The sequence below is a fragment of the Desmodus rotundus genome, chromosome 3, assembly GCF_022682495.2.
Source record: "Desmodus rotundus isolate HL8 chromosome 3, HLdesRot8A.1, whole genome shotgun sequence".
NCBI classification, from domain to species: Eukaryota; Metazoa; Chordata; class Mammalia; order Chiroptera; family Phyllostomidae; genus Desmodus; species Desmodus rotundus.
Window position 1 is genome coordinate 199,019,069 of NC_071389.1, and position 15,875 is coordinate 199,034,943.

At 61.8% G+C, this 15,875-nt stretch overlaps 2 protein-coding genes and 1 non-coding gene across 6 annotated transcripts in view; all 3 read left to right on the forward strand.

Annotated features, from left to right (window-relative positions):
• The window catches only part of PRR5 (proline rich 5), a 47,166-nt gene extending 32,887 nt beyond the window's left edge, over window positions 1-14,279 (forward strand). For all 4 annotated transcript variants that reach the window (XM_053919683.1, XM_053919682.1, XM_053919684.2 and 1 more), the window contains 6 exons: window positions 1,978-2,026; window positions 3,318-3,375; window positions 7,669-7,760; window positions 8,093-8,233; window positions 11,642-11,777; window positions 13,386-14,279. In XM_053919683.1, the coding sequence (XP_053775658.1) occupies window positions 1,978-2,026; window positions 3,318-3,375; window positions 7,669-7,760; window positions 8,093-8,233; window positions 11,642-11,777; window positions 13,386-13,810 (901 nt within the window). In that variant the 3' untranslated portion in view covers window positions 13,811-14,279. The remainder of the gene's footprint in view (window positions 1-1,977; window positions 2,027-3,317; window positions 3,376-7,668; window positions 7,761-8,092; window positions 8,234-11,641; window positions 11,778-13,385) is intronic.
• ARHGAP8 (Rho GTPase activating protein 8) overlaps window positions 1-15,875 on the forward strand; it is a 181,173-nt gene that overhangs the window by 129,709 nt on the left and 35,589 nt on the right. The gene's annotated exons all lie outside the window — the stretch shown is intronic.
• LOC112322087 (U1 spliceosomal RNA) lies at window positions 636-797 on the forward strand. Its single transcript, XR_002976581.1, has one exon. It is a non-coding gene; the product is annotated as a U1 spliceosomal RNA (small nuclear RNA).

The window sequence follows — 15,875 nt, forward strand, 5'->3', positions numbered from 1 at the left end:
ATAAAAGGCGACCTGGGATGGGCGGACCCTCCCCACAGCCGTGTGGCGGGGATGGAAGGGTGCCTGCAGACAAACTGAGGCCTGACGCGGGAGAGGGGCTGGTGAAGTCGCGGGAGCAGGGGCTCATTGCCTGCCAAGCCCGACGTGTGGTCTGTCCCACTTTTCTCAGGCTCCTCGAGCCCCCCAGGGGTGGGGCCTCAGGAGCCCCCTGAGGGCCTCAGTGGGGCCCACAGCAACCCCGTTTTCTGTTCTGCTGAGGGAAAGGGAGTTTGTGGCAAGCCTAAAGAATGTGCTAGATGTTTAAACAACAGAACATAAGGAAATACTTCTGAATTCCTGAGCAAAGCGCCAGGGACAGCCCTCCAGCCGTTTGGACACCCTCCCCCTCTGGCAGCATAAACAGCACAGGGGTGGGGACTGTAACCCCAGACCATACGCCCCTGTCACCAGCCCTTGGGATGGCACAGTGTGGGGGGGGTGCTGGCATGGGGTAGAAATGTAGCCCCGGGCCCCAGGCTCCCCGCGACAGCCCTGGCACCCTTTACCGAAGAAACAGGTAGAGGTCAGGCGTGGAGCTCCCGGCCAGGTAGCTTATGTGGGGCAGCAACGTTTTAGCCAGTTCGGAATGAAAGCCCGCACGCACCTGGCGGGGAGATACCGTGATCACAAAGGTGCCTTTCCCGGGGCGAGGCTCTGCCGCTGCACTCCGATGCGCCGACCCCTGTGTTTTCCCCAGATGTAGGAAACTCGACTGCATAATTTTTGGTAGTGGGGGGCTGCGTTAGTGCTCTCCCCTGACCTGCTCCCCGCAAAAAATGAAATGCCGGGTGTTGTTAACTACTGATAATGGCCTTTCTTTCGCCAGTTTACTCTGTGCCAGCCCTGTGCCACGAGCTTGCCCGCCTTGAACTCTCCACGGCGCCTCTGAGGAGTGGGCACCCCACTGCTCATTTTACAGATGAGGAAACTGAGGCACGGAGAGGAGAGGTCATAGGTCACTTGTGGAGCCGGGGCCTAGGCCTCTGACTCCAGGGCCCTCGGGTCCTTCAGGACCTCCCCCGGCCCAGCTCTTTGCCATCACGCAGCCACATTAAATTAAGTGAATTTAATTGTGACTAAATCCATAATTGGTCATTAGCTTCAATCCCACGAGAGCCCGGGTCCGGAGCCATTGATTGCGCCTGTCCCCGACACTCCCCTCCGCTCCCGAAGCTCGCTTGTGAGAGCCAGCGGTGCCAGGCACGGGGAGGGCCGGGACGGGGACTAGGACGGGGGTGCTGGTGTCTGGCCCTCACTTGCCCCTCATCCCCCCCATTTTGTCCTTGTATTTCTTTGAGACATAATTCATCCTTGTAAAATACGCAGTTCAGTGTTCTAGTTTATTCACAAGTTTGTACAACCATCGCCCTATTTAATTCCAGAACATTTTCATCCCCCGTCCCAAAAAACTGTCTCCATTAGCAACCCCTCCTTGTTACCCCTCCCCCAGCCCCTGCCAATGGATCTGCCGGTTGGAGACCTGGGGAGCTGAGGGCTGCTGGGGCCTGTAGGAAGTCTTCCTCCCCCGCCCCACCCCAGACACTGTGGTGTCCTCTGAGGCATGGCTGACCCCCCCCGAACCTGCTGTACCTTCTTGGGCCTCAGGGAGGGTGCCAGAGCTCAGCCCACTCTGAGGCTGGGGTGGGTGGGAAGGCCGGCCCTGCCTGGAGTCTTCCTGAGAACATGCGAGCCACTTGAGGCCCTCACTTGCCCTCTTGCCCTGGGGGCCCTCCAGCTTCTTCCTGTGTGAAATGCGGGGGTGGGGGCGGAGGGGCCGCAGCTGTGGACCATGAAGGTGTGCAGCCCACCCAGCGTGCAGCCCTCACGTTGGGCTGAGCACGTGCCCCCTGGCTCCCACGGTCCCCTGGGACCCCCGCTGCCCCTCGATGGAATCTGACTCCCACTCTCCCTCACTCTCGTCTCCCCTCCCACCCACAGGCAGCTGCTGAAGACAGAGCTGGGGCCCTTCTTCACGGAGTGCCTGCAGGTGAGTGGCCCTGCTCTCTCGCTGGACTGGGGTGGCTTTCTGAGCTGGTGAGAAGGACCTGAGGTTACCTGCTCTCAGGAGGCATTGGAGCACTAGGTTGCAAAGGCTCCGCCTCGCTGTGACTCGGTTTCCCTACCTACCACCGCAGCCGGTTGTGAAGTTGATACCGTGCAGGTGCAGTGTCGGCACTGTGCCTGGCGCGTGGCGGGCTCAGGCGACTTTGTCATTAGTGGTATACCTCCTCCTGGGACGTCAGCGTGGCCCCCAGCGTCCATGTCTGGGTCATCCTCCAGCCCCAGTGCCCTGAGCCAGGGGTATCCGCGTCACCGAGGCCCCTCTGCCCCAGCTGCTGTGGCTCTTGTAATTCCTGGACCCCCTTCCAGGCCGCAGGCTGGCACCATTGCTGAACACAGGGGAACCCCATGCTGCACGGTTTAAAGGGTTCGGCTCAGTGGTTCTCAGCGTACCCACAAAGTCCTGCCACCCTCACCACTGGCTAATTCCAGAACATTCTCATCACCCTTCAAGAGAAACCCCACGCTTTACAATCGGTCCCCGTCCCCTCCCCACACAGCCCCTGGCAACTGCCGGTCTGCGTTCTGTCTCTGGACTTTCCTGTTCCGGGGGTTTCACCAGAATGGAGCCACACCCACCCTGTGTGGCTCTCGTGTCCAGCTGCCTTTGCTGAGCACGGCGTCCTCGAGGCTCATCCGCGCTGCGGCAGGTGTCGGGGCTTCGTTCCTCCACAGCCAAACACGCTCCCCCCTTGTCTACATGCGCCCCATTTTGTCTGTCAGTCTGTGGGTGGGCCCTGGGGCATGCCCACCCCTTGGCTGTTGTGAACGGTGCCGAGCCCACACGGGGTCATCCTCAGCCGGTGCCCAGGGTAGCACACACAGGACCCCATGGTGTAAGCCTTGCGTGACCAGTGCAGCTCCCGGACCAGGCCCTTGTCACAGGCCCCGTGGGCTCAGCGTCCTTCATTTGTCGCGGGAAGTGAGGCAGCTTGCCCGCCCAGCTCCGCTGAGGCTGCCAGTGGGGGCCACCCTTCTCTTGGGATCGTCCCTATGGCCACCTCCAGTCTCGTGACAACTCTTGGTTGGGTCAGTTGTCGGTGTCCCCCCAGGAGGGGCTGAGGTTCGGGCTCTGCGGCAGGAGGGAGCTGGGACGTCGGCGAGTCCCTTCCCCACCGGGCCTTGGCTGCAGGGTGGCGGGCTCTTGGGAGCCCTGCCTGCCAGGACCCCAAGGACCCCCTCAGGGCTGTGACGGCGTCTCCGTGTGTGCCTTCCAGAACCAGCTGCTGACGAAGGGCATGGTGATCCTGAGAGACAAGATCCGCTTCTACGAGGGTGAGTTGGGCAGCCCCGTGGTCGCGGCCATGTGCTGGGCCGCGCTGCTTGCTGGTGTGGCTGCTGGGTATCCTGGCTCGTACCAGGGATGGTGGCTCAGCAGGTGTGCTCGTGGGAATCATGGCAGTGTGGCTGTCCTGGACGGGGGGTGGGAGGGCTCATAAGGGACAGAAATGAGGCCTCTGGGGCAGCAGGGAGAGATCTGATCCCCAGAGGGGACCTCGTTGGGGAGAACGTCTGCCCCCCAACTTGCTGGAGTCCAGGAGGCTAGAGGGATGTCAGGGAGAAGGCTCCTGCCCCACCCATGGTCCCCAGCAGCCTGGGAGCACCTGTAGACTCTTCGAGGCCTGACAGGAAGTGGCTAAAAGAGGTTGGAGCAGGTCGCTGCCTCCTGGTGGAGCAGCCGATGGGGGCGCCCTGCTAGGCATGCTTGGGGGTTCCCTCTTCTGCCCGCACCCATCCACTGTGGTTCACTGTTCCTGTTGCACAGCTGGGGACAGTGCAGTGACGACAGGCAAGCTGTCCATGACCACACCGCACGTGAGGAGTGGGGGCGGGATTTGAACCCAGGCCGTCCTGACTCCAGAGCACACACCCTTTGCCCTTCTCTTGACCCAGAGCCCCAGCTGGCCTCTCTGCTCACCTCAGGCCTCAGCAAGCAGGGGACCACCCTCCCCTGCGGTCCCCGAGCCTCAGCAGGACGTGCCAGGGCCCGGCACCCTCGGGCCCCCCGTGTCTGTGAGCCCTGGGACAAGAGCTGAGGGTGTGCCTCCTTAGGGAGACCTCAAACGGTGGGAGGACCCGCTCCAACAGATACGCCTTTGCTCATGGCCTGCTGTGCGCCAGGCCTGTACTGGGTTCAGGTTCCGTGAATGTTTGTTGAGTACCTACTAGGCACTGGGCACGTGCTTACTCTGCCAGATTCTGTCCTGACTCTGCCACCTCGCTGGGTCTCCCAGCAACTTGTGAAGGAGATTCCATTGCCGTAGCCACCGACCATTGGGAAACCGAGTCACAGAGGGGATCGGTGTCGCGCAGGCCACAGGGCAACCCGGCTCCTGAGGCTACACTCTTCTCTGCAGCTCTAGATGCGTCCTCGAGTCCTCGCCCTGACCCTGTGCGGGGCCTGTTTCAGAGAGGAGGGGACTAGGGCCTGGTGGCCTGGTGTGCTCTGGCTGAGCTTGGAGCCGCAGGTCCTTCCGTGCCCCCTCCGTGCGTATTGGGCAGAAGCCCCTGAGGCAGGAGCCTGAGAACCTCGAGCTACACGCACAGCCACCAGGGTCCTGGGCCAGCTTGCTGGAGGATGCAGCACCTAAGCCATCAGGACAGGGCAGCGAGGACTTGGCACCTGGTGGGGACTCCCTCCCACGCCCCTCTCCTGACTCGACACATTCCGGCGGTGCCTGCGCCTCCCACCAACCCCAGCCCAGGGGAGCTGGGATCGTCAGAGAAGGGGAGCTTTGTGCAGCTTGGTGGAGTCCTGCCCACAGCGGCCAGGCCACCCAGCAGGGAGCGCCAGCCCGTTCAGACTCCCTGGGCCTCAGAGAGTATCCCGCTCTCATCTAGCCACAGACACGACTTTTCCCTCTGACCTCAGGGTCCCTGTCTCAGCACCGTGGGGCTGGTTGAGCTCCATCCGCACAGTCAGGCCCTGTCCAGCCGGGCATCACAGCTGTTCAGGGGCATAGACGAGGCTCAGATGGTGAAAGTACAGTATGGTGAATGTTGGGGTACAGGGCAGCCCTGGGGAGAATGGACCGATTCCACATAGGCAGTCAGGGAGGGCTGCATGGAGGCGGTGGCCCTCGTAGAGGCTCAAAATGCAGTCTGTCCAGGACCATGTCTGGCCCCCCGCAGCCCATGCCATTGGAATAATAACCAACCCACACCCTGAGGGCAGCCTCAGGAGCCTCTCCTTCCTCCTTTCAGCCCATTTTGGGTCCCAGGGAGAGCTCCTCCTTGAGATGGCTACCAGCACCCTGCCTTGCCCTCTCCTGTGTTTTTGATGGACAGGGTGCTGCCCCCACACAGGGCAGGCGGGCCCTGGCCACCTGCTGCTCCCCCCAGCCCTGCTGAGGCTGGGACGTTGGCCGCGGAGCAGAGTGGTTCCTGAGTATGAGGAGCCTGGACAGCAGCCCAGAGGAGGAGGCCCCTCCGGGACCATGTCCGAGGTTGTAGTTTGGTGCCCTCAGCACGACAGCTAATCGGAGCGAACTCCATCTGCAGCCAGGATCACCCCCTTAGCAGCCAGGCCCTGTGGTCACCACTGTCCCTGGGGGCTCCCCGAGACGGGCCAAGACCTGAGCCGCCGTCCATTCGTTCTGGTCTCCAGGCCCCACAGTCGGCCCTCAGAACTCGGACAAGGAGGACTGACCCACCCCCTGGGCAGAGCCAGCTCAGCCTCAGCTGCTGCCTGAACCCTGCTGACCGTCAGCAGGGACGTGGCCCACCGGTCACCGTGACACCAGCCAGCACTTCCGGAGCACCAGCAGCATAGTCACCTTTAGCCGTGCCTTCGAGGGACAGTCACCACACCCATGTTACAAAGAACCATACTGAGGCCCGGGGTGCGGGACTCCCCTGGGTTCCCCCAGCAAGGCTGTGCAGCCCAACTCTGTCACCTGATGCCCCAGTGCCCCCAGACACAGCCCCCAGCAGAGGGCCTGGCCAGCGGGCAGCTTAGCCAGGCCTAGGCTCTGTCATAACCTCTGTTTTCCACTGCGTGTCCGGGCCGGGGGCTGGAGAGTGGCCTGAGCTCAGCGCACACTGGCCTGGCCCACGCCCAGGGCCACCCCATGGCCGACCTAGGGAACTGAGCTGCCTTTCTTCTTGCCGGCAGTGGCAGGGACCTGAAGGGACCTTTGTGCTCAGGCAGAGCCCCTGGGGCAGCAAGTGCCCGCCTGTCCTGCCACAGACCCAGGTGTGGGCCCCAGGGAGGACTGGGAGCTGGCCACTTGGCAGGGAGCCCCAGTGCCAGCTGACGGCCGAGCACAGAGGCCAGACGCCCCTAACCGCCAGCCGGGGCTGCACTGTGCCTCCCAGGCTGCCCTGCCAGGCTCCCCTCCCAGAGCCCCAGCACCTACACAGACCTGGGGCCTTGCAGGGTGGAGGCAGTGGGGCCTGGAGCCCAAGGAAAGTGAGGAGGAGAGAGGCCAAGGCTCTTGTCTGGCCCTCTTGTTCCCATGGAAACCGCCGGCATTGAGCAGTGCAGTCTGGGAGAGCGGCCAGCTAGGGGCACTTTCCCCTCCCCACTCGGAGCCGCCCACCACGCCCCTGCTGACAGCGAGTCTGGCTTCCAGGTGGGGGTCTGCTCTTCTTGGGCCTGGCAGCCCTTCATCCTTTTGCTCTTTACAATGGAAAGGCTGGGGTTTCAGCACTTAGCATTTCCTGAGGGGATCCCAGAGCCAGTCTGAGGGTCCCCCATCCCCCGGAGGCCGTCCACCCTGAAGAGGGCTCCCCTCCTGCCCAGGGCAGGCAGTAATGACTGCAGAGCTTGCCCAACTGCCTGCTTTCCACACACCTGCTTTCATGGGTCACACTCCAAGGATGTCATTCAACCTGGGAAATGATCCCAAATCAGCATAGATAGCATCTCCTCCGGGAAGCCCTCCCTGCCGGACCCTCCACCTTCTCGCCACCCCTCTTCCTGCAGAATGTTGCCGTGGTTGCACACTGTCTTCTTGGCTCTGTGGATCCCTCCTCAGGCAGCCTCGGGCGGCAGGGCCCCAGGCCCTGGAGAAAGAGGCCTGAGTCTCTTCACTGGCCCAGGGAGGCCGCCCCTTGCCACCATCCTCACACTTGCTGTTCAGTGCCCTGCTCCTTGTCACGTAGTAGGAGTGAGACTTTGGGGCTCCGCCGGGTCCCCAGTGTCAGGCCCAGCACAGGGTGGGTTGGTGGGCGGATGCCTCCCTCCTGGGAGGGGGGTGAGGTGAGTCAGAGGAGACAAGGACGTGAGCTGATGCTCCTGTGGGGGGCGCATCTGCTTGGGTCCACGTGGGCGGGGCCGGGACCGGCAGCTCACACACAGTTGCACTTCTCTGTCCCAGGCCCTGTGTAGGCTCATTTCGCCCTGTCGGCTCTGGGACATGGGCCTGCTACTGTCTTCTTTTATTAATGGGGACGCTGAGGCAAGAAAAGCTAAGCAGTGGGCTTGGGGGCACCTCCAGGGCCCAGACCCCAGCCCTCAGCCCTGGCACCTCCCGCGGACCAGAGAGGGAACTTCTGACCCGGGAGGGTGGGAAGTGTCTGCTGAGCGGGTTTGGGATGGGCAGTGACGGCTCCCTATGCCCACAGGCCAGAAGCTGCTGGACTCGCTGGCAGAGACGTGGGACTTCTTCTTCAGCGACGTGCTGCCCACTCTGCAGGCCGTCTTCTACCCGGTGCAGGTGAGCCGCCCCTGAGGCATGGGCCCCCAGGCCATAACATCCCCCCCCCCAATGCCCAGCCGGGGGTGGACACGCCCTTCTTGCCCTCGGTGCTGGTGCCGGTTATCTGCACCCATAACAGGACCAGGCACGTGGTCCCTGGACCTCTCAGAACCTGTTTCCCACACACAAGATGGAAATAAGGCCAGCTCCCTCCGGAGGGCCCCGTAAAGCCTGAGCAGCACGCAGTAGGCCATGCCCAGCACAGAGTAGGTGCTCTGTGTGCGACGGTAACCCTTGCCTTCTCTGTGGGTCAGTGGGTCTCCCACGACCATGGTGTTGTGTGTCCACAGGGCAAGGAGCCGTCAGTGCGCCAACTGGCCCTGCTGCACTTCCGGAACACCATCACCCTCAGCGTGAAGCTGGAGGAGGCGCTGGCCCGCGCCCACGCCCGCGTGCCTCCCGCCATCGTGCAGATGCTGCTGGTGCTGCAGGTGGGCACGGGGCCGGGCTCCCAGAGGCAGCACCTGAGAGGGGGTGTGGGTCCGCATGCGTCGCAACGGGGACGCTGTCAGGAGGAACTGGGGAGGGAGGAGTTGTGCAGAGGCCTGGACTCAGGAGAAGGCTGGCCTCAGCCTGGTCCCACGCATGCCCAGCAGCGTGATCAGAACCGGAGTTGTCTGTTGTGGGCAGGGAGCTAGGCCTTTACGGCCCCATCGGTCAATCACAGGAGCTGAGGGCCGCCTCCCCCATCGCCCCACAGTGGCTCCGACATGTATGGTACAGTCGGCTTGCATATGAGAGGGCAGCTCTGGGGCAGGGACAGCGGCAAGCTGTTGGCCACCGTACTGGGGGTGAGCGGCCTGGCCCAGGCAGGGGGTCTGATGGGCCACCAGCAGCCTGGCCCTTTCGGCGTGTCCCGAGCCCTGGGGCAGGCGCCGTGCTCCGCAGTTTGCTGGCTCACCTCACGGGACAGCGCCCGGCTGGGCACCGTCAGCCGCCCCACCTTACCCACGGGCCAGCACAAGCAGGAGCCTGGCCTCACATGAGCCAGGCCGGCTGCAAAGCCCTGCCTGTTGCCCGGAATCACGTGGAAATCCTGCTGAATTAGGGTCTGTGAGCTTGGTCCTGGGGTCCAGGGCAGCTGGTGATGGTTCCAGAGCAAGGAAGGGCCGGCGAATGTGGAGGGTCAGGTTGCACCGCTTGGACCTGTGGCTGTCCGCCAGCTGCGGGGGTGCCGTACCTGCGGGCAGGGATTTTAAGGGCTTTTTGGTCGCCCCTGGCTGGGTTGCAGCTGGGGGCTTTGAGGGACTCTGTCTCTGGGCCTCTTTTCTCCTTGTGTGGTGGAGTAAGGCCACCTACCTGGCCGAGCAGGGCCACGGGTAATGGAGAGAAATCGGCTGTAAAACGCCTCCCCCTACCCTGACCAGACAGCGGCAGGGCTGGGGTTTAGGGCGGAGGAATAAGGTCGCACTCTGATCTGAGGAGCCCCATCCCTGTGGGCAGCCAGGCTGGGGCGCTGCTGCCTCCCGGTGGCCACCGCCTGATGCAGCTTTCTGGGCTTGGCCCCTCGGCCACCCAGGCTGTGGGTGTGACTCCAAACCACAGCCTTTTGCCATTGCCCACCCCGCTTTGGCCCGCACTTTGAATGACCTTGTCCCAGCTCCCCAGGGGACTTGTCCCTACTGTTTTCATATCCCAAATGGATTTGAAGTCACAGCTTCTGGTCAGCGCATGCTGAGGACCTACTGTGTGCCCTGCACTTCGCCCAGCGAGGCACGGTTCCTTCTCACAGGGTCCCAGAAACCACGGGGACAGCCATGCAGCGGAGGGCACAAAAATAATGCAGCCTCGGGCCCCGCTTCCTCTCTGCCTGGGCGGGGGTGGGGGGGGGGCGGCGGGGGGGAGGCAGAGAGCAGGCTTCCCAAACAAGTTCTGGGAATGAACCAACATGAAGTTCCTGGAGGCCCAGCACAGCTCAGCGCTGCCATCGGGGCACCATTGCCAGGGGCAGAGACAGCTCCAGGGGCATTGGGGGTCCTGGGGGGGAGCGGGCACCCATGGGATCCCGGCCCCTCCTTGTCCAAACACAACTGGGCCCACGGGGTCTGTAGTGAGGTCCTTTCTCGTTTCCGAGGATAGTAACATGCGTTTTCTTTCTTCTTAGTTTGTCTGGCTAGAGGCTTAGTGATTCTATTGCTCTCCTCGAAGAACCGGCTTTTGATTTTGCCCGTTTTTCTCTCTTGCCTCCCATTTTCTGTTTCATTCATTTCTGCTCTGATGGGCGTTTTCCTTCTGCTTTCTTCAGACTTAGTTTGCTCTTCTTTGTGTGATTTCCTAAGCTGGAAGCTTAGATTGTTGATTTTTGAGCTTTTCCTTTTCTAATATGTCCATTCGATGCTATACATGTCCCTCGAAGTGCTGCTTTCAGTGTCATTCATAAATTTGACTGATAGGGGTTCATTTTCATTTAGTTCAAGGTCCTTTATACTAATCTTCTTGAGATGTCTTCTTCGACTCATGTGTCATTCAGACGTGAGTTGTTTAACCTCTGTATGTGTGAGAATTTTCCAGTTTCCTGTTATTGATTCCTGGCTTCATTTCAGTGGCCTGAGAGCAGACACTCTTCTTCGTGTTTTTAAAAACCCGTGAGGACGTGCTTTACGCCCCCCACTGCGGTTTGTGCGGTAAACGTGCCGTGTGAGCGCGAGCAGAATGTGTGTTCTTCCACTCGTGGGTGACCCAGACTACAGCCGTCGCAGACGGCTGACCGCTGGTGCCCTTCGGTTCAGCCTGGTCTCTGGGACTTCCTGCCGCTGGGGCTGCAGTTCTGCGAGGGGCGTCGAAGTCTCAGCCGTGGGGCTAGATTTGTGTCTCTCCTTGCACTTTCAGATTCCTCCCCTAGTTGGCGCTCTGTCGTTAGGCACGTGCGTGTAAAGGATCGCTATGGCATCCTGGACAATGGACCTCTTCATCCTTATGCTGTGACCTTCTTTGCCCCTGGGACTTCCTTGGTCTGGAGTCTGCCCTGTCTGAAATGAACACAGCCACTCCCACCACCTTCCGGTCAGCAAGAGTCCGGCGTGGCTTTCTCCTTGCTCTCTTTTCAATCTGCCTGTGTCTTCCTAGTTTCATGGGTTTCTTGAAGGCAGCGTAGAGTTGGGCTCTCTTGCTGTCTTGCACTGTTACTTAATATTATTATCCTGAGTATGACTTGTCCCTTACCGACTGGCAGCGTCTTCAGGAGTGGTGTCTGTCTTTCATTCATTCACTCATTCATTCACTCATTCATTCGTATACCAGGGATGCTGGGACACAGAGCTTGCCCTGCCGACCAGCAGGACCAGCCTTGTCCGGTGGGCAGCCTTGTTCCTCAGGCTTTGGCTCGAATGAAACCGAAGGAGGTTGAGATCCCCGCAAAGCTCTGGACAAGGGGAGGTGTCAAGCAGGAGCTGGATGAGACCTGACAGGGGGCGCAGTGTGGGGCACATGACGGGGAGGGGCAGCTGTCAGGAGGAGGGGCCCTGGGTGGATGAGCTTGCCCCTACAGGGGGACTTCCAGAGCCTCTAGGAAACCGATGCCCGGGGACCCTGTCCTGAGGGGCATATTGCAGATAGCCCAACCTCACTCGGCCACGGGGTCCTTCCCCACAGGGCCACATGGGCCCCCAGACGCACAGCTGCTTGGGCAGTGGGCAACCGCAGGGGGCATCAAAGCAGGAGAGAGGCTACGAGGCCCTAGCTCGAGAGAGCTAGGGAGCGGGTCTTGGTAGGCACTGTCCTCAGGGCCAGGGCCCGTGGGAGCAGGACAGGGCGTGTGTGGTGGCTTTGAGCTAAGCCGTCTGGGTGAGGGAATCGGGGACCGTGCGGCACGGTGACCTTCCCACCTCCCCCCCTCGCAGGGCGTGCACGAGTCCCGGGGCGTGACCAAGGACTACCTGCGCCTGGAGACGCTGGTCCAGAAGGTGGTGTCGCCGTACCTGGGCACCTACGGCCTCTACTCCAGCGAGGGCCCCTTCTCGCACTCCTGCATCCTAGGTAGCGCCGCCTGGGCCTTGGGTGGGCGTGGTAGCCACTGGGCCCATCCACCCGGCCCGCCGCTGGGCTGAAGGAGACCTGGGGGCAGACACCATCGCTGGTGACGTGGTGGCTCCCCCTGAGAGCCCAGTGGCATCCTCTGTGTCCCCGAGGGGCCCCACGTGCACTCTGCCCTGAAAGTCTGGCATTGGCCAGTGGACAGCACCAGTCAGAGCCCGGAAATCCGGCTCACGTGCAGGATCTCAGGGGAGGCGCGGGGCGTGGGGGTGCGGGCTGGCGTCTAGAGGCTGCCTAGCGTGTGTCCAAGAAGCCGGTCCCCATTGCTCCTTTAACTGCTGGCGCATCGGTCATTCAGCGGTGGGGACTGAGCACCTACTGTGTGCCTGCGCCTGTCCTGGGTCCTGGGGGTCCAGCAGAGACCAATCCCTCCCCTCCCCTCTCAGGGACGGCCGACCAATGAGTGCGCAGTCCCCAGATAAGTGCCCAAGGTGAGCTGTGCCCAGGTGACCTGGGGCCTCAGACAGGGAGCTCAGGGAAGGCCATGCTAGGAGGTGACTGCCCAGCTGAGGACCGGGAGGAGCCAGGCCTGGGAGCAGGGGTGGGAAGAGCATCCTGGGCCAGTGGACAGCTGTGTGAGAGCTGCTTGGGAGTGCCCTTTCATCCATTGTGCCCCCACCTGCCCCCACCTCCGCCACCTGCTGGTGTAAAACCCACCCACTAGGCGTGTCTTGGCACAGGTGGGTCCCTGGCAGCTGGAGAACTTTGAGATGCCCAGGCTGCCTCTGGTCCTGGATGACAGGCCCCACGAAATGGGAGGGGGAGCCTCGCCTCCTGTCCAGGAAAGGCCCCAGTCCCTCTGAACACGCAGCCCTGCCACCTGGTGGCACTCTGTGGAACTGCGTGGTCCTGAAGCATTCCCCTATGAAGCATTCCCCTGGGGTCCTCTCCTGCCTTCCAGAGGCCCCCACAACACTCAGAATAAAAACACCCCAGCCCTGACCTCACGGTGATGGGCCCCTTGTTGTCTGTCCCCGCCGTGGCACTTAACCACTACTTGACTTGTGGACCACCCACATGGGTTTGTTGTCCCCGCCCGCTCCCCCCCCCCCCCCCGCCCCGCTCCCTCCCACCACACACACACTTTGAGACTCCAGCTCGGAGGACAGGGGCTGAGTGCCCAGGGACGTGCCATCATGGAGCATGTGCTGATGTGTGCAGGCTTTGCACAGTGGAATAGGCACGTGCACGGGTGAACCCAGAGAGCTGGCTTAGCCCCGCCCAGCTGATGTGTCTGACCCCCCACCGCCTCTCCAGGCTCAGAGGCAGGGACTGAGGACACCACTGGGGTGGAATCTGCACCCTCTTCCCCGCCAGACCACGCCGCCCCTGTGGCTACTTTGGTGGGGCTGGCCCAGGGTGTGCACCAGTCAGGTCTTTCCTGTGGCCACCCTTCAAGCAGAACTGGGGGCCCAGTCTGTGCTCACAGTAGGAGCCGCCTGGCAGAAGGAAGGGCCTGGAACCCAGGTGTGCAGGGTTGCCAAGTGGCCGCCATGTCCAAGTCCCCTGGCCTCCAGTGCCTGAAGCCTGTCTGTCTGTCTGTCTCCGCAGAGAAACACTTCCTGCGCCGCTCCCGCTCTGGGGACATCCTGGCCAAGAACCCGGTGGTGCGCTCCAAGAGCTACAATACGCCACTGCTGAACCCCGTGGCCGAGCACGAGGCAGAGGGCGCGGTGGCTGGAGGCACCGGCATCCGCAGGCACTCAGTCTCTGAGATGACGTCCTGCCCAGACGCACCCGGCCCTGGCCCTGTAGGGGACTTCACGCCCTCCTCGGACCTGCAGCCGGGGCCCTGCCCCAGCAGACTGTACGCAGACCGCAGCTCCCCGCCCTCCTCCAGCCCCGAGAACCTGGTGGACCAGGTCCTGGAGTCCGTGGACTCGGACTCCGAAGGCATCTTCATTGACTTTGGCCGGCGCAGTGGGCCTAGCGCCTCCGAGCTGGAGGGGGACAGGGGGCGCCAGAGCATCGTGTGAGGTCCTGGAGTTTTCACTGAGCGGAGTGCAAACCCGTGTGTGTGTGTGTGTGTGTGTGTGTGTGTGTGTGGGTGTGGGTGTGGGTGTGTGCGCGCGTGCGCACATGAGTTTTTTACTCTGACCTGTCCAGTCCCCGCCAGCCTCATCCACTGTGGCTTCCCCCCAACCCTTGGTTGGAAAAACCATTTTTACCAGCCCCAGCCCCACTCCGTTCTAGGGTGTCTACCCCGGCGTCTTCACCTGCCGCCCACAGGGCACCCGGCACACGGCTCAGCCTCATGTGCATGGAAGGGCCACCGCCACTTGCTCTGCCTTCCAGGCCCCTGAGTCCCTCTAAACACCCACGCTCACGGAGACTGTGAATCTGGCGTCCGACCAGGCCCCCAGAATGACCCTCGGAGCCGCCCTCCCTCACTCGGCCAGGGTGGCCATGGGCAGGAAGAGGGTGGAATAAAACTTGTCAACCCTGCTCCCAAGTGTGTCATGCCAGGCCTCCCCTTGCTGGGGCCTCCCCTCCCTGCTTTTGGAGGGGCAGGTCCCTGTTACCTGCTTTCTCTGTCCCTTCCCGAGTGGCCCAGAGACCCGGAGGGAGGAGCCAGGAGACCCGACAGCCTCTCAGGAGCTGCCAGGACCATAAGAGGTAGAGGCCAGGTGCAGACCATTGGTCTGCACAAAGGGGGCGGGCCCCTGCCTTTGCCCCCAGTGGCAAAGCACAGGAGCCTGGGAGGGGGACAGAGCTACCTCATCCCCCACCACAACCCTACTGGAGACACCTGCTCTTACCACTCCAGCAGGTAACACCCTCCCCCAGCTCAGGGATCCAGGCCCTGGACCGATAGGGGAAGCTCCCTGGCCTGTCCCCCAGTGGCATCCGTGCATTTGCCAAGGTCTGGGCTCTTCAGTCTGTCCCTCGGACACACTTCCTCCTGTGGCCCTGGTGGGCTTCTTACACCAGAGGGTCACCTCCCGTTTACCTGCCCAGAGAGTCCTCCTCTGAGTGCTAGCTGACCCCACAGGTCACCGGACGGCCACCTTCTTGTGAATCCTCGCTGTGGAGAGGGTCCCTCCCATCAGAACGCATCCTGTCCATGAGGCCCACCCTAGGACCTTGTTTAAACTTACTTTGGGACCCCGTCTCCAAATACAACCACACTGGGGGTGGGGAGAGCTTCAGGGGACAAAGCTCACTTCCATAGCTCTGGTGGGGGATGGGCCCATTCCTCGGGCACCAGGCCCCCAGGCCCACCCTGGCAGCTGGAGGAGGGCCACATGGCAGCAGGAACCCAGCCAGGTCCCGGGGACCTTGCCCCGCTGTGGAAAGGAGACATCGAAGGTGCCCTGGACTGCACCATCTCAGTTAACATTTGTTTGGGGGTGTATGTGGGCACCCCAAGATGCCCTCAGGCCCAGGGGTGTTCTTTGCTCCTGCTGATAGGAGTCTAGAAGGAGACTTGGGGAGGTACTGCTGGACGGCTGTGGCCCAGGAATCACAGGCGCGCCGGGGAGAGGGAGGAGGGTCCCTGCCAGGCGGGGGAGCTGCCTGTGACAGATGGAACCCAGAGAAGGAGGGGGAGAGACTAGTATAAGGGAGAAAGGCTAGGAAGTGGGGCGAGCCAAGGGGTGCACCCTGTCAAGTTTTGACTCATTTGTTATTTTCCATTTGACCATGAAAGTGGTATTTGACCTATAATTAAAAAGAACTGGCCCTGGCCGGTGTGGCTCAGTGGACTGAGGGCCGGCCTACACACCAAAAGGTTGCGGGTTCGATTCCCAGTCAGGGCGCATGCCTGGGTTGTGGGCCAGGTCCCCAGTAGGGGTCGCGCGAGAAGCAACTGATTGATGTTTCTCTTGCACGTTGTTTTTCTCCCTCCCTTCCTCTCTCTAAAAATAAATAAGATAGAAAAGAAAAGAACTGAATATACCCCAAAGGAGCTGGCGGCAGAGACTCAAACAGAGACTTGTCCACCATGTGCATCTCTATTTCCGAGAGCTGGTCCATCAACAGATGAATGGATGAGTGGAGTGTGGCCTGTCCATACAATGGAATATGATTCAGCCTTAAAAA